General features: G+C 44.2%; 1 protein-coding gene across 9 annotated transcripts in view; it reads left to right on the forward strand.

Moving 5' to 3' along the window:
• CACNA1G (calcium voltage-gated channel subunit alpha1 G) overlaps positions 1-23,011 on the forward strand; it is an 807,943-nt gene that overhangs the window by 771,878 nt on the left and 13,054 nt on the right. For all 9 annotated transcript variants that reach the window (XM_085617142.1, XM_085617143.1, XM_085617140.1 and 6 more), the window contains one exon: positions 3,917-4,106. In XM_085617142.1, the coding sequence (XP_085473268.1) occupies positions 3,917-4,106 (190 nt within the window). The remainder of the gene's footprint in view (positions 1-3,916; positions 4,107-23,011) is intronic.

The following is a 23,011-nucleotide window of genomic DNA, read 5'->3' on the forward strand; positions in this document are numbered from 1 at the left end:
GTCAGCTCTCTTGTACATATGCCTTCTTTTGTTTGAGTCCTTCCAGAATAATAGATATTGTGTGCTGGTGCTTGCTTTTTGATCAAAGTTTTGTCCTCCTTAATTTTAGACCAAGATGTGGTCCTTCCCAGCGGTAAGGATAGTTTTCCTTTACAGATGTTTGCATGGCAGGGTTGCTTTATATGTAACACACTGCTGAGTTCCACCAATGTGGCACACAGTTTGCCACTTTGGGTGTTAGTAAGCATATGCTGAAAGCTTGCACACTTATTGACCTTGAACTCTATACTTCAGGCTGATGCTGTGATTAAGATTCCCATCCCTCCTTTTGTTTGGGGGCACACTCACTACAAGGGGTGTTGCTGACTTGTGAGAATTGTCCTCTGGGGTGCTTTTTCTGGATATTTTGAGGGGTACCACAAGGAGCTCACCTTCTAATTTCCTAGTGCACTTCTGCATGATGGTTTCTGATAGTTCTGTCTTGGCTGTGTGTTGTGGATGCTGCCAGTGTTTGATACCTGTTGCGTTTGCATTAGTGTTGTGTACCTAATGTTCCACTCGAGTTGCATATGATTTTGTGTATGGTGTGTTTTTGTTTTCATTAGTCCTCTTTCAGTTTTTGGGCTTGAGTATGTCTTCATTTAGGTAAAAAGTGGTAGTACTAAGAAAGACCGAGAGGTAATGCTTGTATTACATGGGGTAATCTCCATTTACTTGCTTGCTTTTGGACAGACATTGTACGATCAATAACACAACCATCAATTAGGTCAATTATGTCACGTCTCTGTCTGTCTCTGGGCTTCTATGGCTTTTCCTTTTCTTGCCTCAGTCACTTCTGTTGGAGGCTGTCCCATCCCAATTTGTGAAAACAATGTTCTAAGGTTTATTTTAAGATCGCTCTTCTACTTCATGGCACAACTTCTAGGGTATAATATTGACTGAAAAGAAAGAGTCTCTTTAGTGTTTTTTATTCTCTTTAGACCTCTGAATGTTTCCATCAGATCCCTTATGCTTGCTCTCAGCTCTACTAATGTTTTAATTCTTGAGTTGCTCCTTACAAAACCTTAGCTTAATACCATTCCTTAACCAGTTTCACAACTTTCTCCAAAGACTGTTTTACCACGGAGATTGCTTCCAGAAATAGACACAGACCTCTTGATGAAAGCTGGTCAATAACATCCACTTTCTACCTGATGACTTTACAACTTCTCTGGCTGTCTGTGCCCTCGGGTTCAAATTAATTTAATTTGCCATGTTACTTCATAGAACATTACTTCAGCTTGTTTAAACATCTCGTTTTTCCACTGCCTCATAGAAATTACAGCTTCAAAATGTATGTGTGCAATTTGCAGTAGGCATTTACTACCGGTTCATCGCTCTGTCACATATGTCCTATGAGTCCCCCAGAGTCAGATCCTATGAACATATCGAGAACTGATTCCATCCGGTGGTGTTAATGGGGACTCTCTGTGCTTCCTATCCTTGAACCAGTCCCTTACCCATTCAACCTAGCCAGCTCTCACCCACAGTCTGCTCATGTTGTGTGTTCTCTAAAGAATTGGCTCAAAGATTACACTGATCAATAAGTAGATTTTATTTTGGGACTTGCATTTATTGTAAGTAAAGCTACCACACAATTCATGCTAGGGAAGATCCAGCTTCCATGTGTCACACCTCTATCTTTATATCTGTGTCATTCAGTCGAAGAACAGTTATACGCTCCTTTCGTCACATTTCTCTTTTTGAAATAATGCTGCTGCAAGTTGAATATCCCATTCACCTGGGTATTTAACAGAGAGACGTGTATTTCCCTCCTCTTTGCTTCCGCTTGCAAGAAGCAGATCTCAGTCGGCATGCCTATAGTCCGTAGGAACTCCCCATCTTTTGTGTGCACTTTTCTCGTACCAATTGTCCAGGGTCTTTTTTAACCCAAGCGTCAATCACATTTCGTGCCACAACTTTAAATCCATACCATTTTCCAAAGCAGTACTATTACTTTTACCCCTGATAGAGCACACACCTCCCCTCTAGCTATTCTTCTCTTCTGTGGATTTTCCATCATTGCTCTCTGTTGCGAAAACTGAATGAATGCACTGGCTGTGCCTTTTCAGTTTCCCTCTTTTCTACTCGCACCCCACCACTGTATCACCTCGTTTTTAGCGATCCAGCTACCTCAAAATGTGCTTGCCTCCTTGCTTCATGGATTTGGAAGATTTTGACTGTTCAAATGCTCCCTTCCCAAATGTAAAACCTTTCCTAGATCCCTGCTATCACTGTACACAAAGTGGCAGATTTACAAGCCCCTTGCGCCACTTATGCATCATTTTTCCCATGTTAAAAGTGACGCAAAAGTGGCGCATGGGACTTGTAAATCTACCCCAAAATATCTATGGGCACCTGCTCCTGTGTGGCTTGCACTTGGAAAGACTGTGCCTCGCTTGAAGAAGAATGATATATTTCCATTGCTTTTTAACTTGCCTACTACGCAGGTGTAGAGCTCTATATATTATGTATCCAAATGGACTTTATATCACAAAGACTCATTGGGGCTTATTTACAAGCCCCTTGCGCCACTTTTGCGTAATTTTTAACATGGGAAAAGTGACGTGGGGGTGGCGCAAGGGGCTTGTAAATAAGCCTCATTGTCTTTAAGCGGGCCTGCTTTAGCAGATACCTCATTTTGTAAAGCTTAACTTTGCTTACTGCTATCGAATATGGCTCTTTGGGAGACAGCTGTGTTCCTAGTTCTGGAAGAATTCCCATTTTCGCAGTCGACAATATCCTCTCTCAGTTATTGCAACAACTGCGAATACTCAGTTATCTATACAACTGAAATCCCTCATCAGCTGTAGAGTCCCTCTAGTAGCATGGGTGACCCAAAGACCTACATTTCAAGTCCAGTCAAGGAATGACTCACTGTGCAGCCATGTTAGTTTTTCCGAGTAAAGCGTTCCGTACAATTTTGTTAATTCATGGAATTGACTCCTCTATTACAGGAGTATATATATATTTTTTTTACCTGAGCAGGATTGAGGCATTGTCAATAAGAGGCAGAGTTCTAACTTTCAGACTAGTCAAAAGCCACGACTCTGACAACAGTGGATGTTCAGCCATCCTCCTCCAGGGTTCAGGCGAGCTTCAGTCTAAGGGAGATCTCTAACAGGGAGGCTGTATTGGAGATACAAAACAACAGATCATTTGTATATATGATTTCCGGGTATACGTCTTCATAAAAACCAGAAACAGAAATACTAGATCAAAATGGCAATCCAACATAACATATTTCCATGCCCACCCATTACATTAGGCACTGCATAACACCAAATTAGCAACCCCCGTGCCCTTGGCCGACTGAACATAGGCAAGCCTGGAGGTGCAGTGTTTTGGAGTAGCATCTGATTGTAATCAATGGGTAGCAGGACGAGCATGGCCTTTACATGTCGGCACCAAACAACATGAAGTGCACAAGACCTGTTGGTTTGGAGTACTTGTAAGCTAGCAATAGCGTTATGCACATCCATTATCATGGAGGCGTGCGCTTGACCAACCACAATCTGCTGTCTTATTTTGTTTAATATGAAACTGTACTGGTAGCCGACAATGTGTCAATTTCAGGTATATCCCCAGCAAAGTGTGTCCCTGAGGCATGATGACTGTCGCATTACTGTTTTTTTCTCATGTGATGAAATATTCATGGTACAAAGGCTGCCGAAAATCCTTTTTTTCTGTCTGTTTTGTGCGTACTGTGGTTTGTGCAATGACGTGAGAAACATGTGGCTGCTTGATTCAATTCCTCTTTGGTTTCTGTTAATTTTGTATCTGTTGCAACTTCATGCCTGTACCATCCATTTAATTTTAGTAGATAGTTTGTTTCCAATTATTCCTCTGCAAATAAGTATTTGGTTTTGTTTTGTAGGCTGAACTTGCTTCAAATTCGGATGTTAAAACAGGAGCACAAGAGGAAAACTTGCTGACTGTGAGAAAGCCGTTTGTAGGCCGCACCCATTTTTTGCCAAATGACAGCTACATGCTCCAGACGTTGGATTCTAGCCCCGGGGGCGGCTGCCAAGCGCACAGCAAATCGTCCTCCTACAAGGACCAAGCAGGTGCGTTTTTGTTTATATCCATAGCAATGTTGGCGTTATGAGCCCTATTGTCTCAGGCATGGTCTCAAGTGAAGTCGCTTAAAGAATGCACAGCTAGCCTACGGACATGGCCTTGGTTCATGGCGATTATGATTAAGGCTCCCTATTATTTGCTTGTTACACAAATACGGGCAACCAGGGCCAGATTGGCCAAAGTGCACACCCAGCATTTCCTCTGTGGCCCGGAGGGGTGGAGGCCGGTTTTGTGCCCGTGGGGGCTAGTTTTGTCACTGGCGGCCGATTTCGTAACAAAAGCGGCAGCCGTGCTTCTTGCTAGCACCCCCATCTCCCCCCTCCCCTTTCCAGGGCTGGTCGAGCAGCAATCTGCCAGGCCTGGTTGCTGTTCCCAGTCCAGCCCTGCAGACAACCCAAAACAATGTTTTCTTATCCGTATATATTTTTAACACAGAAAAAGACAGACATTAGGGGTATACTAGAAGGGGATTACACGGCTTAACTCCGCTTTGTAAATATGGTACCCTTTCACACCGTTTTCTTCTTGAAAGGGGCGTGCAATGGCTGTTGCGCTTTGGTCCTTCCACTGCAACACCTATTGCTTTTTGATGCTGCCACAGATTTACAAGGATGTGTAAATCTAAGGCAGCACCAAAAACTAACGCCATGCAAAAGCAGGCATTAGATTAGCGCATCACACACTAAGAGAAGTAGGAGCGTAACAAGTCACGATTTTTTAGAGGTAAACAGGCAAAAATACCGTTAGAAAAACTGCCCTCACCCACAGAGGTTTGTGGCATGCTTCATCATAGGGCTGCTAAACACACTTCTGCACAAACCAACGCATGAGGTGGAGCAATAGGATGAGGGAAAGTATACAAACACATAGAAGAGTAGAGATCACACAATGTTAAAACTAACTCAGGGTTCTCTAAATACCCATTTTATTTGTGGATTCCCAGGTTAGAGTAAAAAAGGTTTAGCTAAACCAGTGGTTGGTGGTGAACTGGTAAATTATGGACCATTAACCCCTCCACTCAACAAAAATCGTCTAGATTAGCGCAACAAGGAGAAAAACTTTTATTTCTCCTTGTTTTTGCTCTTTTTTTGTGTGCTGCATTCTCCAGCGCACAAAGAAAGCAAATCGCCTTCAAAGATTGTTTATGTGCAGGAAGGTATCTCTTCCTGTACATAATCAATCATTCCCTGCAACACAGACACCCTTGTGCCATAGTGCAAGGGTGCCTGCCTTGCAGGGATAATTCCCTGCAATGCAGGCACCCTTTTTGGCGGTAGGCAGCTGTTTTTAGCGCAAGGGAAAACATAGGGGTGCGCTGTATTCTTGTGAATATGGCGCATCCCTGCATTTTTTAAATGACGCAGGAGGGCACTGCAAAATGTGCCGCCACGCTGCACTATTTCCTTGTGAATATACGCCTTAGTCCTCCTTTGGGGTTTTCACCATGCTTCGCACACCATCATGCGATTAGTTGTACATATTTACAGTATTTATGCGCTAGTACTGTCATGCTAATGCTTTCAGGTGAATATATATGTATTGTATACAATTTCTTCTCCTACTAAAGCCCTACAGCTACTGAAATGCAAGTGTATTTGTATCAATGTGGAAATAGACCAAACCTTTTAAGCCAACATATCTCCAAGGTTCAAGTACTCTAACCACACAGAATTTACACTGTAAAGGAATTTTGCATTATATAAAATATATCGACTGAAATAAAAATACGTCTTTATTCAAAATTAATTTGTTAGCAAGTGTCCAAGCAGCACACAGTTCAAGTCGTGTAAATTGTACACATTCCTCCCCTGCCAATACAAAGCTTCCGACCAGTGGTTCCCAACCTGTGGTCCGAGGGCCCCTGTGGTTTGCAAAGTAACTATAAGCTACAGCAGAGGGACCCTGAGTATTAGGATGTGTGAGGAAAGTATCAGGGAAAAATTCTATATAACAACAACAAGGATTTCCTACACCTATATACTTCAATTTAAGGCAGTGCGTCCATATGAATAAGATAATGCCCACAGACAAGGTGTACAAAAAATATGACTAATTCATTTATTACATTTTTTCATTTTTTGTGAGAGACAAATAATTGTCCATTTTGAATTGAAAATAAATTGAGTAAAATACATATTAGATATCAGAATTAGAAAAAATCATCATGTCAACAACACAACACACCATAATGACATAAATAAATAACATCAAAACACCATACAGGACTAACAGCAATAAGGAAAAAAAACATGTGGTACAATACAATTTTTCTTAGAAAGACAATACATCATAAAAATACAACAATAAACAGACGCCAAGACAAGCGCCAACGCACGTTTCGGAGCTATACACTATATATAGGCTCCTTCCTCAGGGCGTATAGGATAGGTCTTTCAAGCGGCAACACGAACTGAACACATTTTCCTGACCACTGTCAAATGGTGAGGGAGTTGACAAAGATTCAAAATTTACAACCGTCAGTCTGTGGGCAAAAAATAGAGGTAAGTACATATGCTAAGTATTTATAAAGGTATAAGGCTGGAATACAAGAAGAATAAGAAGAATAAACACATGGTGGACAAAGGGTGACCCAGGGATAGGGGAAATTATTCAGGATACACCAAAGAAATTCAAAGTGCACAGCAAAGAAAAAATGGTGCCAATGAGAAAAGATTATAGAGATAATGGTGCAAATGAGAAAAGATTGTAGAGATAGTAAGAATGCCCATCACCTCTGTGCGCCAGTTTAATAAATAGACCACCTACTTGAAACGTTATTCTTTCAGTAAAGGCATCCAGACTGAGATAACTAATACCGATTTACTTAATACAGCTATAAGGAGAATGAAATAAGAGATAAGTGAAACAGACTCAAGAATAACTGGAAAGAATTTTTCGCTGTATATGTCACTAATTTGAGTAGTACTTAATACACTAATAGTAATATTCATTCAAGTATTGTATGCGAATCTAAGAAAGATGTAAACATAGAAAGTAAAAAAAGTAAAAAAAGATGGATGAACACTATTCCACTGGTAAGAATTAAAAACCTATCCATACTAGAAGGTACAATACATGCTCTATTATACAATCATATAGCATACTGGCTATATAAAGAAATGTTCTTTTTAGAGTGTCTTGGCCTAAAGACACTAATGAACCTCTCAATATGGCGAAACTAGGTGAATATAGTGGCCAAAAAGTAGGGTGGCAGATACATATGAAAGTTCAAAAATTATATCCACTAACAGATTTTAGGGATTAGTAAACAAGACTAGGTTTACTGAGTTATACCTCCCTTAGCATACTCTTATATAGGAATACTAGTCATAAACTCTGAAAATACAGGGGTATATATTCCCAAAAGTCCTTAGAGTATATTTATTCATGCTCAGAGCATAATGAAGTAGAATACCGCGTTCACCTGAATGAATATCCTAGATAACCTCACAGGGACCCAATGATATTTAAACGGGAATGCCGTCCATATGTTCCAGGGTATAGACTCCTTATGTGGAAATAATCGATCAGCATTCGTCAGATGCGTGATAATGATATTTCTAAAAAAGCAGAAGAATAGCATCTATAACACAAGGACATTAATCAAACTGTCACTAACTAAGTTGATATTGCACTAGATACAACGTGATAAAAAATCACAAAGTAAGCTAAAAGACTTACACATGGCCACTTAGAGGTCTGTGAATGCTAGCTTCCGTGCATTTCTGAAGAGTTAAAGTTCTACTATTTAGATATTCCGGAGCTTCCACAGGTTAGAAACAGCAATTATAATTTTTAGACGGACAACCAAACTGTTTCTGCAAAGAGGTAAATATTTATAATATAAGCAGGAGTGCGGAAAATACCATCTGTCAAAGTTAGAGAACAGAGAAGGGCTAATTTGGTATTTGGTTCCAAGGGTTCGCTTACCGATAGTGGTGGCAAGGTACAGCCTAGAAAATCGGCAACATGACCGACCTGAAGTAAAACCGGAAAAGCCAAGTGTCTCCTTTGCGAACAGATATCGACGTAGTTTCTAAAGGGATATCAACGTTAAACACACAGGGAAACCAAGTAGTTAATAACGAGTGTCTCCGCTATACTGCATAGAAAGGATAGTTTAATACTAACGACCAAAAAATCGCTTACCTAAAATCAAGGGTACATACAATCTACGGAGCCAGCAGCGTCAATACTCAGATGATAACCGGAAACGATTTGGGCGTCTTCCTTAAATGGGGATAACACGACGGCTATGCAAATATTCTACGAACATAGAAAGAGGACTATAGAGAGTCCAATAGATGCTGCTGGTTAGAATTAACGAAATAGGAAAGGGACAAAAAGGACTCATGTCCATTTCTCAGCACCTATGCCGAGTATTGGGGGCCATATTGGAGCGGATGTATTATGATACCTATTGTAAAGACATTAAGCCACGTAAACAACTATGCTTTTTTAGAAAAAAGCAAAACAATACATAAGATTAACTATTTAGGCTGAGGAATAAGCATAAAATTTAATAACCATAAGTAACTAAAATGAGACCATAGAATATAAACAATAAAGAAATAGAGTTTATATTATTTTAAGGCTCACAACAAATATTTGTATGTCTCACACGAAGATAACTAGGTGGAATGAGAATTGACAAGTATTTGTAACACTGGCGAGTGTGTTTCAAAGCTATTCCTGTTAAGGCTAATACACAGATAGCAGATGGAATTACAGCCACATAAAAATGTTACACAGAGATATTAAGGGCTTACATAATAGCATTTTCCCATGGGAGGTGCTCATTCAGACCCCTTTCATAAGTTTGCAAAGCAAATATCCAGAACACTTCTCTTTTGCGTCTAAATGCATCGATGTTACCGTCCCTGGGTGGATGAATATGTTCCAAAATCATCCAACGAAGGTCAGGGATGGTATGTTTCTTTTCAACCCAGTGTGAGACCAGAGGGGCGCCAGGGCGCTGATTGGAAATAGCCGACTTATGTTCGCTAAATCGAACTCGAAATTCCCTGCCAGTTTCGCCCACGTAACCTTTGCCACAGGGGCAAAGGATAAGATAGACTACATGTTGGGTACGGCAATTCGTCATGTCTTTGAAGGAAAAAATCTTTTTGTCCCACGTTAGTTTGTCGGTAACTATGGCAAATTGGCAAGCATGACAGCAGCCACATTTATGTGTGCCCATAATAGGGTTAGTACCTGTGATGGATTTCTGGATGAATGAATTGTTAACAAATCCTTTAGATTTGACTAACGTATTCCTCAAATTCTTATTGTGTCGAAACGCAAAAATGGGCTTAGAGAGAGTCTTTTTACAGTGGTCTGAATTAAGAATATGCCATTCGCTGTTGATAATTTGTCTGATCTTATGATTTGTGTTAGAATGAGTAGTCACACAAACCAATTTGTCTTCAGCTTTAATTTCTTTGTTCTGAAATAATACTGCTCTGTCGTAGTATTTGGCTCTTTTGTAGGCATCTTTAATCAATTTATACGGATACCCTCTGTTGTAGAGCTTGTCTTTAAGTTGTTCATCATGCAGAGCGTAATTCTGTATGGTGGTGCAATTCCTGCGAAGACGTAGGAATTGGCTGAACGGGATGTTATCTTTTTGACTACAAGGATGGGAACTAGAGTATTGAAGAAGAGTATTTTTGGCTGTGGGTTTGGTATAAAGGCTGACCTCAATCTTTTCATCAACATTTTCAATCCAGATATCAAGGAATTCAATTTTATTTTGGCTAATGTTGGGGCTAAATTTGAGATGAATATCACAGAGATTAATCCAAAGAATGAATTCATCTAACTGTTCTTTAGGGCCTCTCCACATAAAAAAGATGTCATCGATAAATCGATGCCACCTTAGAATGTTCTCACTGAATGGGGCTATCTCATTGAATATGAACATAGTTTCAAATTGTCCCATATAGATGTTAGCTACATTAGGCGCACAGGCAGCGCCCATGCTTACTCCTTGTATCTGCTTAAAGATTTCACCCTCAAATTCAAAATAGTTTTCTTTTAGGACAATAGCCAGGCATTCCAATAAGAATAACCGATCACCTGGGCCATTGTTGTTAGTAAGGGTTAGTTTCACCGCTTCCAGGGCTCCCATTAGTGGAATATTGGTATAGAGGGCTTCCACGTCCATAGACACCAAAAAGTCAGTATGAATGTTAAAGTGGATACCCTCAATTTCACTAATAAGATGTCCTGTATCCTTGATGTAACCCCGTAGATTAGATGCCAGGGGTTGGAGAAAAGTATCTAGATATTTGGAGAGCGGCTCAGTGAGTGATCCAATGGTAGATACAATAGGCCTAAATGGAGGTAGAGTCAAGTTTTTGTGTATTTTGGGAATCCCATAAAGGATGGGTATTCGATGAAACTCTGTATTTAAATAATCATACTCTTGTTCACATATAGACCCTCTGTCCAAGGCTCTCTGAGTGATGTTTTGAATCTGAGCTTTAATGCTTCGTTCCGGATATGACCTATATTTAATATAGTGTTCTGGAATGTCGAGCATGGCTCGAATTTGTTGTTTGTACATAGTGCTGTCGAGGACCACAATACCTCCTCCCTTGTCCGCAGGCTTAATAGTCAGTTCAGGGTTGTTGGCCAGTGATTTAAAGGACTGATACTCTGAGTAGTCTAAGTTATACTCTGGTTTGGGTACAAAAGTGAGTAATTTTTGTATTTTGGAACTAACCACTTTCTCAAAGATCTCAATTTCAGCCCCGATCTGATCTAAGGAAGGTGTGAAGATAGATTTAGGCCGAAGCCCAGTATTGTTTTCATCAATTTGGATAGGTCTGTCTTCAAAGAATCTTTTGAGTCTTATCTTACGGAAAAAAGACTGGATGTCACTTGTTACTTTGAATCGGTCAAGATAGGTGGTGGGGACAAACGAAAGTCCGCGGGATAACAATTTGAGAGCAGAGGTATCTAATTCAATTTTAGAGAGATTGAAAACAGGAATTGTTAGAGGATATTTAACAGTATCTCTATCCACAGAAATGACTAATCCCTTGGGTGTAAGTTCCTTAGAGGTAGAAGGGATAGGGACTACGGCTTTATTAGTGGATACATCTAGTACGATGTTGGTATCATATGTAGGTTCTAATCTCTCCAATATTGATTCCTGCGAGTCTGCAGGAATTGGGGAGGATTCTCTGATTGTTGGTAAGAACCCCTCTCTGGATTTCTGTATCGTCCTCTCATTTGGCCTTGTCTGTTGCCTAAAAAACGAGCATTTCTTCTAGGGCCCTGAAAAATGGTCCTTCTTTGTCCATAGTTCCCGAAGGAACTAGGACCACTATCAGTATCAGATCCCGAGGTGTCCGAAAAAGTAATAACTCTCTTATTGGACCAATATTGCCGCTCATTTTGATGAGGATGGTCTTGTTCATTTCTGTAGTAGTTAGAGGCCAAATAAGGATAAACTCTTTGCGAAGTAACTACATAGAAAATGTAATAATATTAACAAATGAATAAGGTGTATATTAATAAAGAAGCTAAATGTACAATTGAAAATTTTAAAATGTACTGTAAATCTGACAGAATTTGAAATTGGAGTCTAAAAATTAAATTGGTATCTTCAGATTGATTTAGTGGGAGCAATGCAAGCGCATCAAACAGAATATAGTATGGATGATGAGTGGCCTCAATTGAATTTAGAAAAGCTCTAACCTTCATATTCAAATAATTCTGGGGCAGGAGGTACCGGGTTCCAGTAATGATTAATTGGGGATCCCCAGAAGTCAAATGGTTGATAATCACTGCTTCAGGCCATTTAAGCCTCTTCCTCAGGGTCTCACGAGGTCAAATGCCCGACGGAAAACGTAAGTCAGCAGGGGAGAATGGTATACTATTTTGCTGGAAAGAAGGCCAGTCTTAAATAAGGCCATATGCCAGGTTTTTTTCCTGTGCTTATATCCACCATTGCCTATAGAGTAGCTCGGGAGAGTAACTGCGGAGATCGCAAGTAGATGGTATGCACGTTTTAACATTAAGAGAATAATATAAATCATTCTGGTTAGTTTCTGGACCTTTATCATGTTGGATGGATAAAACATAACTACCACAGGTTCCAGTAGAATAGCTTGTCAGCTACATCTGTAATCTAGATGAGCACCTCTTCCAAGGGTATGCATAACCAGCATATATGGATAAAATTGCTCTTATTCACTATGTTGTCCCAACAACAGGATAACAGAAGCAACATATGGTGAAGGACTTGGACACATGTTCTAACACAGGCAAAGAAGCAGAACAACGTGCTGCTCAATATCATTAACAAAAGGGTGGGAATCGGGGCACATGACTGCCTTGTTCCTATACCAAGTGTGAAGCAACCTGTCTTTTGCACCTTTGATGATAGCCGACACAGGCCTTCTTATTATATACGGCACTAATAGGTCTACAATTGTTGTATGTTATGCCTCCTCTACAGAGTCCAATTCTGTTTGCTAAATTGGATGAAGTTATTAGTTTGACAAATGTCAAGTACAAATATTCACGTTTTGAGTATAACGAAAGCAACCCAATTCGATCATGTACTTCATTGTTTTAAGGGTTTTTTAAACATAGATTGCCAAAGTGACTTCTTCGGATTTGGCATACAAACTGGAAATTCACTTTTGGAAAACAGGACTAGATGTCCTAATGCGAGTCTGCAAATCAGGTGGAGTGTTCTGCGCGTTGACTGGCTTGAAACCCCACACCTTCATTTTGTGCTAGAACTGATGTACTAATCAGCTGCAGCAGGGCACAGGGCAGGAGCTCCTGAATGATTCCCTGTCATTGGCGACGGCAGACCTCCATCACCGCATTTTAATTAATTCAGTGGTGTTCTTTGATTGCAGCATCCTCCTCTATCCCCTTGAGGGACGGGGCTACTTTAAAAAATAAATGTCGCCTTTGAATGATTTGGAGGGAGGGAAGCTTGCAGTGGTTCCCTGGCTTGCTGTTTGCTCTCCCCAACGCAGGATGCCATCATACACAAGGTGAAAACTTTCGCTCTTGGACCCCTCAGGATTCCATGGGGCAGATTTACAACTTCTGGTGCATCTCTGTAAATCAGCAGGGATGCGCCAGAACAGATGCGTCACGTAATCCCCTCCCTTGCGCCACCACGGATGCGTTGCATTTACAATGCGGCGCACCATGGAGCAAGGAGGGGAAGATGCGTGATGCATCTTGTGGCGTACGGGCGGTGCATTGCTGGAGTCGCGTCGCAAGCGTGACGCAACTCCTGCAATGCACAGGGGCCGCCCATACTTCGCGTGGTGCGTCACTCCTTATGCCCTGCTTCAAGCAGGCGTAAGGATTTGACGCAGCAGCGTCGTAAAACTGACTCCGTGAAATCTTGTAGAACGCCCACCCTGCGACAGAACGCCCACATGAATCCTGATGCAGGTTTTATGTGGCGCAGGGCTTTACAACGTGACGCATCTGCCTAGATGCGTCACATTGTAAATAAGTCGCAACGTGGCACATGGTTTACGCCGCCGCTGCGTCACAAAAGTGACACAACAGCAGCGTAAAAGTGTCGCAAGGGGCTTGTAAATCTGCCCCCATGTTATTAGTCCCGTGATGTGTTCACCTCTATTTGTCACTTGTCTACATTTCACAGGGATATACTGCCTGGGCGAGCGGAGCAAGTTTCATTCCTGCAGCCCAGTATTTGATGGGCTTTTGAATACATTTAGCCACCGTAACCCAAAAGGAGATTAGGTGCCAAGCAAAGTGTGTTCACCTAGAGCAGTGATCTTCAAACGTTGTAATGCTGAACCCCTCCTAGCAAAAATATTTCACACTAATATGCATGTGAGGGGATTACATGTTGGGGAGTTTGTTTATTGCATAGGGTATAATGAAATCTAGATATCCTTTGAAGGACTTCCAATACTAATTTAGCTAATGCATACACAGTTTCAAAATTGCCCATGGCACAAAAGAAGACAGATACTTCATGTCACTGTGTTTTTTGTGTTTGTATCAGCATAGTCTTTCGAAATCTCTTCCTTGGTAAATGGATGCAGACCATTGGTCTGTAGCTCAAAGAACTGGCTTTGTATAAAGGATTCATTTGTTGTAAGGACATACCACTGCCTCTATTGATGTGTTTGAACAGTGTACTAGAGAAGGATTGCAGAGGTGTGTCACAGTAGATATTGCTGGTGCAATAAATAGGTGCTGTAGTCGACTAGTGACATTTAACTTCCAAGCCCTGGGTACACCCAATCAATCAATGATTTGTGTGGTGCTGCTTATCAGCCGTGAGGGTGGTTGAATTTGCAATTGTTACAGGTTTTGTATCACTTTAAAATCCAGTAAGTACTTTTCATTACTCTTGGATTACTTTTGGATTACTTTGAGTACTGGGGGTGGTATGCCTAGATACCATGCCTTACGATCTCTCAATAAAAGGTAAGTATGACTTTTTATACTTTGCAATTGAGGTCTGTTCTCTTCAAAATCCGGACCCGCTCCTCCCCCCCACCGGCGCCTTGAGACCCTCGCGGGTGAGTAGCGCGCTATATAAACCCCTGATTGATTGATACACTTTTAGGCCCAAAGTCTCTTAAAATGGGTTCCTATGGGGAAAAGTGATAGCGGTTTCTCAGGTAAGTACACAAATTACAAGGGTGAGTTTTGGGGGTTAGGACCAAGGTTCCCCGAGGTGGGCACTCAAGTTGCACCACCAGTGGCACTGCGGCGGCCTGGTACAGTGTGCAGGGGCCCAATGTTAGCCAATGGGGCTCAGGGGGGCATTCGGTTAGGGACTGCTTACGAGCAGGCCACTCGGGTGTGGGAGCAAAGCTTCTCGGGCTAAGGTCAGCACTTTAGGGATTAACAACCGGCATAAGAGCTGCACCACCAGCAGCACTGGGGCAGCTGGGTGCAGGGTGCAAAGAGGACGTCGGGGATCTTGTGCCCAGCACACTATCCAGGCTGGATTATTTCCTTGTCTCTCAGAGGATGATCGCTCGGGTACATGAGTCCCACATATTGGAAGCAGCAATTTCAGATCACGCTCCAGTCGTATTGTCCCTGGAGGTGGGCTTTGTCTCACCGAGACATAACCCATGTCGTATGAACGTACAACAACGTACACCACAGGGCAAATCCCAACTGCAAGCTCACATGGCCACATACCTCTCAGACAATGCTACCTCGGTACCTTCAGGTAGAACACTATGGACTGCCGCAAAAGGCAATATTAGGGGCTAACTCATGCGAGATGCTGTAATGGCCAATAAACAGGCGGCAGCGCGTCAGAAGGATCTGGAGTGAGACATATCTTCGTACACCCACCTTTATTCCTCTAAATCTACTCTGCACCACCATAGGCTCCTCGAGCAAGCCCGGATGGCACTTAATAGTCTTTTTACTTCTAAGACTGAGTATGCTCTACAATGCATGAAAGGCAGGCACAGCGAGCAGGGCGAAAAGGCTGGTCGTCTACTAACGGCCCAACTGCGCCAGTGGGAGGCCGCTGTGGCCATTCCTGCCATACAACCACCAGGGAGTGAGGTCCTTACCAGCCCCAAGGACATAGTGAATTAATTTGCCGCATATTATAAGATGCTGTACACCCCAGGAATACCAGCTAAAGCAGACCAAATGAGCACATTCCTAAACAACGTGAACCTTCCCAGCCTCTTGGACAAAGGCAAAAGTACTTTTTTCAATCACCAGCTCAAATAAAAATTCCTTTCTCTTTCAGTATTGTTTACTAAAGAAGAAAGTTGGATGTGCTGGAAACTTTTGAAAAAAAATCTTTCTAGCTTTCATCTTTTGTAGCTGTATTACACTTCTATTGCCAAAAATTCACCTAACAGTTCGAAACCAGCTAACCTTAAAAGGTAGTTGCAATTACACACAGCTTCAAAACGTAAAGAGCTCCTAGGTGAATGGAGGAATACTATCTTATTTGTTGTCACATTTTTCAATAATTAACCGGGAACGTAAGATTTATTTCAAACAAAGATTTTATCTGCAGATTTGTAAACAAAAGAAGCCTTATAATCTAAGAAATAGTGTACCCTTTTTGATTAAGCTGCCCAATAACACCGCTAGAAATAAGATAGGAGACCAGACATCTTCTTGACTGCCTTTGTGAACTTTTTCAACTTTCGCAGGTATTCTGTCATCCTCCTTTTGATTGCTTAACACAGAACTATAATCAAATTTTTGCAACAAACTAAAATGTTTCTTGATTTTAGGGGCAGATTTACAAGAAACTAATGCAGCGCTGTGCCGCAAGTCAAGTGCTGCATTAGTTTCGAAGCACAGGGATGCGACATTTACAACAATATGTCACATCTCTGTGCTTCCCCCTGAGCTGGCGCACAAACTCCTGCCATGCGCCGGTGCAGGCACCCTTACTCCATGGTGCAAGGATGCCTGCGTAGTGGGGAGATTTTTTTGTGTAGGAAGGGACACCTTCCCGCACAAAAACAATAATTTGAGGTGATTTCCTCATCCAATGTGTGCTGTAGAATGCAGCACGCATTGAAAGAGGAAAGAAACGAGGAGAAATAAAAACATTTCTACTCGTTGCACCTTGCTGGCGTAGAATTCTGACGCATTTCCAGATTTACGATTCCTCGTAAATCTGGAAATGCATCAGTGGATGTGGGTGTTGCTTGGGAACATCAACAGCAACACCCATATCACGCCCCTAACACGCAAAGTGTTGCGTGAAACAGGGTGATATTTAAAAGCACAGGTAAAGTCACGCAGGGTGGGTTTACCTGCGTTTGTAAATATCACTCAGCAGGTTGCGCTCCTGATGCGTCATGCAACGTGATGCACCGGCGGCGCAAGGGGCTGATAAATCTGGCCAACAGATTTTAGGTTTGGGAGCTCCATGATGCAGATTTACTTTCTCTTTATGTTTAGCTAGATGGGGTTTTGATGTCCGCAGGACCCTAGAAAGAGAGATAGCCAAAGCCGAGAGTGGAAAATGACCCAATAGCAGCCATGGTTAGAAGATAAGCAATAACAGAGGAATTTAGCTACACGGGCACTTGCATATGATTTCATTATATGTTGATGTATTACTTTACTCAAAATGCAAGCAGAGTCCTAAACCCAATCTTAGAGCAATCAGAACATTTCGGACAGCTGTCAGGATTAAAAGAAATCATGCTTATTCCCCCCGATGGTGCATACACCACAAGAAGCTTCACATCTACCTGAGTTGCCACGGAGATAGGCATTATGCTTCTGCCTATATTTGGGAGTTCAAGTGTTTTGCAAAGATGTAGACACCGTAGTGGGAAACAAGGATAGAGCCCTGACATCCCCCAGAGAAGCTATTACGTTCTTTAAAAATTTATTCTGTCCACAATGGGCAGGCTGGCACTTTCAGAGATGATCATGCAACTCATATATTTGTATTTCTTTGCAAATATGCCTATGAAAATCCTAAAGCAGACGTGCAAACACAGAAAGCAGTGTTATTAGTCTTGGACTGGGGAAGTGTCAGAAATAAAGTGGCTTTGCACAAGCTATAGCTACCCACCTTGAAAGGAAAGCTCCTGACTATGGAAACTACTGTTTGTTGGCCCAATTGTAATAGGAATCTATATGGTTAAAATATCTGCATGGAGAGAAGTCAAAATATAATGGAGGCCCGGATGTCGCATGTTACTGGTATCCATGACACTGTTCCCATTCAGTAGGCCCTAGTTTCGGTCAGGATTACTAGACACTGCTAAATATTACTGGAAACAATGTCTTGTCTATAAGAAAACTCACCAGACCTCCCTCCCATCATGGATGTACTCAAAACCTGTAAACTAGAATCAGTAGAAACTTTGCAATCTGGCAAAGTGCAGGTGTATAAAGGATGGCAGACCTATTTGCAGAAAACAAATTACAGTAATTTGATGAGATGCAATACACTAATGCCCTACCAGTCAGTCTCTTTTTAACTAATGGAGCTGCAACCTGACAGATCAAATTAATATGGGGGAATGGTGAAAACCCATACAAAAAAACAAACAGCTCTACCTACCATATTAGTTCCTGGCAAAACCTGAAAAGCAGGTATAACTCTGCAGTTTACAGAACAAACTAAAACTGATCTTGCAACGTTCAGAGAACAGGTGCAACAGATTGAAATAGACAATTAACAAAACCAGAATGGGACATGGCATTAGAGGTCCCAGTGAGGGTCTCCAGAAACGCAAAATTTAAATTGATACAATGTATATGCTCCTTAGACCCTACTTCACACCACATATATTACCCACAATATATACAAATACAACAGACACCTGCCTGAGATGCTTAGCCAGTGAGCTAGACCTTACACACGTCCTGGTACTCTCCTGTGCTGAGCAACTATGGAGAGCAGTTACTTCTGTCAACCTGTCAGTTCTAACTTCTGAATTTACTGGAAAATCTAACCTCTGTATCCTTGAGGTCTACATTTTGGGATTGTATAGGAGAACTTCCAAAGTGAAACTAGAAAACAAGTTCAATAATCAAGCATTACTGCTAGCAACACAGCAAATGGCCACATCTTGCAAATCGGCACAAGCAAGGTACAGAAATAACAAAAGAACTGTCTAAACAGGCAAAGGCTAAAATTGATGTCCAAAATATGTTACAGAGATTGGGTCATGAAGGTGTAACGACTTGGGGCGAAATACTTATAGGACTGAAACACAAAAACAATGACAGACCTCACTAAGCAGCAAACTAGCCACTTACCCTCCTAAGCCATGTAAAGACTTCACCCCAGACATGTAAAACATATTCCCAAATGTATTAACAAACTCCCTTCCAACTAATGTAATCATACAAATCCAATTGTGAGAAAATCCTTCTTTTTACATGCTCACCCCTGTTTTTTCCTGACTGGTATTACTGTTCTTTTAACTCTGCACACTACAGCAGTGCTGTCTAGCCCCCAGTGTATGTAATGTGGCTCCTAAAATGTAGAAACTTGGATACACCCCAATTAAAATATTTATCTTTCCAGTAAGGCCGTAGCACAAAATACAGGAAATCCACCAGTGGCATGGAAACATAAATGTCACATGTGAACTGCAGCACATGTTGTAGCATGCACTAGACTGACCAAGAAAACATGAATTCAGGCAGGGCTGTGTAGTCTGACTGCTGCAGATTTTAAACCTGCAGGTGAACCTGTCAAAATAACCCTTTCTGACAAGAAAGAATACTACTTTTGAACATTAAATTAGTCACAGCTTGGGTGCGTGGCTAAGATGGCGGCGGAGTGAGACGCGTTTCCCTTTCTCTCCGGCGCCGCCCGTTTATCGTTTTCACTATCTGGCCCCCTGATGCCCATTCGAGCCTGCCGTGGTGCCCTACTGTGTGTGCCGCTTACCCGGTGCCTTCAGCGGTCCTATTTCTGGGGAGAGGCGACGATCCGTGAGTTTTGCGGGACCATCCGGTCCCGGCCGTGCTGCGGCCCGGCGGGCCTGCTGACCTGGACTGACGGCCGCGATCGGCGGCGTGGAGAGGCGGTGGGTGCAGCGGAGGTGCCCTGAGGCGGTCTGGAGGCAGAGGCGGCGCTGACTGGGGCTCGCCCCTGGGATGGCCCGGAGTCGCGCAGAGAAGGTAGTGTGGCCTTCTCCCTGGCAGGCCGCACTACGCTAGCGCTAGCGGACCCAGCCCGGTGGCTTCCGGCCCTGCGGCCTTTCGGCGAGGATCCGCGTCCTTTGCGGTCCCAGCGGATGGCGATCTGGCGGTGAGTGCTGTTAGGAGGGGGAGTGCTCACTGCCGGGAGGAACTGCTCGGTCCGCACCTCGGCGGACGGTAAGATACGTGCTTGTGGAGCGCACGTGGGGCCTTGCTGCAGGGCCCCGTGGACTGCTACTGCGTCGGTCAGTCTGCGCTCCCCATTGGTTTTGTGTGGCAACGCTGGGGTGCGTGCTGTGGCTGTGTGCTCCCGCCCCACCTCTGCCTAGACGCTAATTGGACTGGCTGGTAGCTTTGGGCCTGAGATGCCGGCAATATTGGTCCCCAGGTGCCTGCTCTTGGCCCGCGAATTGGCGGGCGGTGCCTCCTTGCCTGAGCCGTGCTGTGGAAGGCCGGCGGTGAAGTCTTCTGGGGCCTACGGTGCGGGGGTGTCCCGCTCCTGCTGCGGGGGCGGTGCGCTCTGCCCTACAGCTTTGGGGGGACAGCTGTCCTCGTGGAGGGGGTGCTCGGGCCGTGTGTCGACGGTCGGTGTGGTGCTGGTGGCCCTGCTGTGTGCTGGGGGCAAAGGGCTTCGGAGGTGACATAGCGCTGTCCCCGTCCCTCCTGGTTCGCAGGCCCTGCTGGTCTGGTGACTTCGTGGGTGACACGTTTTGCTGTCATGTCGTCCACCAAACACAGGCGAGACAAGACCCTGAAAGACGCTTTGCAGAAGTCCACAGGCCCGTCCTCTTCCCAACCGGATCCACACTCGCCGCCGCCTGAGGATAGTGATCAGCCGGCCACTAAGGCGTTTATGCTTGACTTATTCTCTGCCATTAAAGAAGATATTCTGGAGCTTCGCTCTCATCTCTCCTCTGATCTCCGTGAGGTGTGGTGCGACGTGGACGCCCCTTGGGGAGCGCGTTGCTACTGTGGAGGAGTACAATTTGGGGCGTGAGGATGATTTGCACCAGCTCCAGCAGGATGTCATCCATCTCATAGACAAAAACCTTGATCTGCAAGCCCACGTCGAGGACCTCGAAAACCGTTCTCGAAGGAATAACATCAGAATCCGGGCTGTGCCATGGAAAGGAGAGGGGGAAGATCTCCGCGACTATGTTCTCCAGCTCTTTCGGCAGATTTTGGGGGAGTGGGCGGAGCGGGAAATTCAGATGGACCGTGTGCACCGTGTTGGCTTGCCGAGGGGTGCTAAGGCTCCCCGCCGGACATACTGGTGTGCGTGCACGATTTTCAGCTTAAGGAGCAAATCCTTCGGAAGGCCCGTGATCTCAACCCTGTTTCGGGGTCACCAGCCAACCCTCTTTCAGGACTTAGCTGCTTCCACCCTGGTTAAACGTCGAGAGTTTAAGCCCATCACTAATCATCTTCGTGAGAAAAACATCCCCTATTCGTGGGGTCACCCGTTCCGTCTTATCTTCAAATATCAGGGCAAACTCCTCCAGCTTCGTTCTTTGGCTACCGCTTATGAAGTCCTGGGGTTGGACCGGCCCTCTTCCCTGGCTGGGGTGGCTGGCGCTCCCTCGCGGCGGCGCAGGTGCTCGGATGGCTGGCAGCGGGTTGGGTGATCCCCTCAGTCCTCGAGCCCCGACGTGTCCGCTAGTCTTATGGAGAGGGAGGCGGTTGTCATGTCAGTGGCACAGGTGACTGACAACAACGGCGTTCCATGAGCTACGTATGGCTGGCATCAGGTGGGAACTTTCTCGGCACCGGAAGAGAGAGGACCTTGGTTGAGTGTTCTTACCATCAACTACCCTTTCGTGGTTGGATGTATATCACCTTCAGTGACGAGGTGTCATTTTCTATGGTGCCATGTTCCCCTCATCATTTGATCTTTGTGACAGACTGTTGTCCCTTCCCGGAGCTCCTGTGTCCTGTTTTTTTTGCTTTGTATTTTCCGTGTTTGTTGTGTTCTATGGGTTTGGGGGAGGGGGGTGGGGTTGTTGTTGGGAATGTGTTGGGGCTCCGCATCAGTTCTCACTTGGGTTTGGGAGATGTATGTCCTGGGGTTACTGCCCTCCTGCCCACCTTATCGCGCTGGTGTTCTGCGATTAGGTCCTGGCTCTTCCCCCCCTGAACTCTATGGGTAGGAGCCTAAAGGTGGTGAGTCTGAATGTCAGGGGCTTAAATAGTCCTGTTAAGCGCTCCGCTATCCTCTCCCTCCTGGAGGGTGCGGGGGCGACGTGTGTCTGCTGCAGGAGACTCCTCTCCTTTCTAAGGACACTAAGCGGATGAGAGACAAGCGCTTCCCTCTACAGTTGTGGTCTTCTGGCGCGGCTAAAAAGCATGGGGTTGCAATCCTTTTTAGCACGCGCGCTCAGTGTAAAGTTCTCTCCCATGTTGCCGAGATTAAGGGGAGATTCCTTGCGATCCATGGGCGCATTTCACTATAGGATCGTTGTATGCCCCGAACGAGCATCAGGAACCCTTCCTGAGAACGGCCTTTTCTGAGGTTTTGGCTTCCCCAGACGCCCTGATTTTGGTGGGTGGGGACCTGAATGTGGTGATGGATACGTGTATGAATAGGTCTGAGCAGCGGACCCATCATACGGGCGCCCTATCGCAGGGGGGGAAGCAGTGGATGAGTGATGGTGGTTTACACGATGTCTGGCGCGTACAGCACCCCACTGAACGAGACTACACTTACTATTCTGCAGTGCATAAAACTTATGCCCGCCTTGACCATTTCTTCGCCTCCACATCCCTTTTGCCCTGCTTATCAAATGTGGTTATCACCCCCCGCTCACTCTCCGACCATGCCCTCATGTCGGTGCAGCTCAACTCTCCTGATGCGCGACCCCCATTTCCCGGTTGGCGTCTGTGTGATTCTTTGCTACACTCGGAATCAGTAGTTACTCGTATACGGGACACGATCGTTGCTTACCTGGCAGATAATGACCAAGGGAGTACGTCTTTAGCAGCAATTTGGAAGGCCCTCAAGCTGGTAGTACGGGGAGAGTTAATTGCGCTAACGGCTGCGTTCACACGTCTGCGTAAGGCTAAGCGAGCAGGGCTGAAGAAGGAGGTGGGAGCCTTAGAGTCTATCCACAAAAGAACAGGCGCGCCTAGGGTGTGGAGGGAGCTTGAAACAAAACGGCGCATGCTGAAGCATTTAGACCTCGATAGGGCCGAACATGCACTTGTGCGCTTGCGCCATCAATTTTACCTATGTGGGGATAAAGGGGGACGGCTG

This window comes from Triturus cristatus, chromosome 7 (genome assembly GCF_964204655.1).
Source record: "Triturus cristatus chromosome 7, aTriCri1.1, whole genome shotgun sequence".
Taxonomy (NCBI): domain Eukaryota; kingdom Metazoa; phylum Chordata; class Amphibia; order Caudata; family Salamandridae; genus Triturus; species Triturus cristatus.